The 2071-nt window shown below is 56.4% G+C and overlaps 1 protein-coding gene across 1 annotated transcript; it reads right to left on the reverse strand.

Annotated features, from left to right (window-relative positions):
- Positions 1-825: 825 nt before the first annotated feature.
- On the reverse strand, positions 826-1835 carry LOC123117042 (chitinase 2-like). Its single transcript, XM_044537894.1, has one exon. It carries the CDS (start codon positions 1833-1835, stop codon positions 852-854), a length of 984 nt encoding a protein of 327 aa, XP_044393829.1. The 3' UTR covers positions 826-851.
- Positions 1836-2071: the final 236 nt, after the last annotated feature.

Raw genomic sequence — 2071 nt, forward strand, 5'->3', positions numbered from 1 at the left:
GAGCGGCCGTTCAGAAGTAGCGACATTTAGGTGTTTACTTTTTCTAGCAGACGAGCGCGCCCTTGGGCTGGCCCATATACCAGCGACGGTGCAAGCGCCAGCTCGTTAACTGGCACAAAATGCGTCAATTAGGAGCTCCGGGCACCATGATGAACAACCGAAACGACCTAAACATTTAAAATACCAACGTAAAGGTAGGCCCACGGACGACCCCCAAAGCCCCAATGCACCGAGAACCAACATTCCTATGGAGCATAGAATTTTAAACAATTATCAGTTCAGATACTTCTGGATCCATGAATATTTTTTTAATCAATTACAAACCTCGAATAAAGCGGCATGGTAGGTTGGCATGAGTTTCAAGGAACCATTCCCCGATCGAGTTTAGGATTTATAGCATATGTTTCATCCTAAATATGTCCTTAAGATTTAAGAATGTAATGAACTACTCGCAAGTCACATCATAAGCATGTGTGGGAGCATATGACTATGAATAGCAAGCTGAAAGTTTGGATCTCATACCTATAAAACATAAAGCATCAACTAACATACATAAACTAACACATGGGGGTGACATTGAAGATGTAGACGGTGTTGTTTGTGAAGGTGGTGCAGATGAAGATGCACCCCACGATGCCTTTTGTTGGTGACGACCATAACGATGATTTGTACGGTTGGAGAGGATCTAGGATTTTCTTTTCCGCCTCCATGAAAAATGGAAAACATTTGGGTCTCCAAAAACAATGAGAGAAATTGCCAAAAGGAAGCCAGCTGGGCCCTTATGGACCCGTCAGGGCCAGGCAACGAGTGCCCACGTGTGACGCCGCGAGCCCAGCTGAGAATCTGCTTTCTCAGCTGTCGAATGGCCTCTGCCTGTTGCAGTCGAGGTTGCTCCCGTAGCCGACACCGAGAATGCTGCAGTAGCGCTTATAGAACCCGATTCGGTCGGCCACCCGTGGGTCCGGCCCGATCCCACACTCGAGCCCGCCGTTGATGATGTTGGTGATCACGCCGTATCCGGGAAACCGGCCGGCGGCCAAGTCTGCGAGCCTCGGCCTCCACTGCCCCGTGATCACGGCGTGGGACGACGGCTTGTTACCCCGCGGGGTCATCCAGAACCATAGGGCCGTCTTGAATGAGACCACCGGGTCTGTCTCCACCAACTCCGGCTGGTTCAGCAGGTCCACGCCGATCGCGCGGCCCGCCGGCCCGTAGTTGTAGTTGTAGGAGAGCTGGATGGGGCCGCGGCCATAGTACTGCTTGTCGGGCGCGCACGGCCACTCCTCCCTGGGCTCGCAGTAGTCGGACGGCGGGTCCCTCTCCCGCTTGAGGCAGTAGCCCCACGAGTAGGGGCCGTCGGGCGCCGTCGGCCACCCGCCGGTGGTCTCGTGGGATGTCTGGCCCAGGAACGCGGCCACCTCTCGCTTCCGGGTGTTGGTGCTCAGCGTCGTGCCGGCGAAGGCAGGGAACGCCGCGGCAGCCGCCAGGAACGCGTCGTACGTGTAGAACCCGCGGGCGAGGCACGACGCGTCGTTGCGGTGTAGGAGGAGCCGCTCGAAGAGGGCCCTGGACACGATGGACGCCACGGCCATGGCGCCGGTAGGAGTGTTGCCGCAGCCGCTGCACTGGCTCTGGCAGCCGGCGCCGCAGTGGTCGGCCGTGCTGCCGCAGAACCCGAAGGGGCTGCAGCAGAGGCAGTTCGCGCACTTGGCGCCGTTGGCCTGCGCGCCGCACATTTGCGCGCGAGCTCCCGTGGTGACGAGCGCCGCGGCTAGGACGGCCAGGATAGCCGTCGCCGCCGTGGCCAGACTCGGAGGAGCTCTCGGTGCCGACATGGTCTGATGGGTTTCGCCTTTGCTGCTGGATATGCATGGCGCTAAATGTCGCCCTTTTATACACCAGATTAAGATTATGATGGGGTTTGTCGATGGAGGAAAGTCGTCGGCTCGCATGTACTGTACTGGCCACTGCAACATGGCGCGCTTGTATTTCTTTTGATTCAAGAACTTGTCCTAGATCGCATCTTGAAATCTTATAATTCGAAGTCAGAGCATTAGCAGCCGGCCATGTG

Source organism: Triticum aestivum, chromosome 5B, assembly GCF_018294505.1.
Source record: "Triticum aestivum cultivar Chinese Spring chromosome 5B, IWGSC CS RefSeq v2.1, whole genome shotgun sequence".
Classification (NCBI taxonomy): domain Eukaryota; kingdom Viridiplantae; phylum Streptophyta; class Magnoliopsida; order Poales; family Poaceae; genus Triticum; species Triticum aestivum.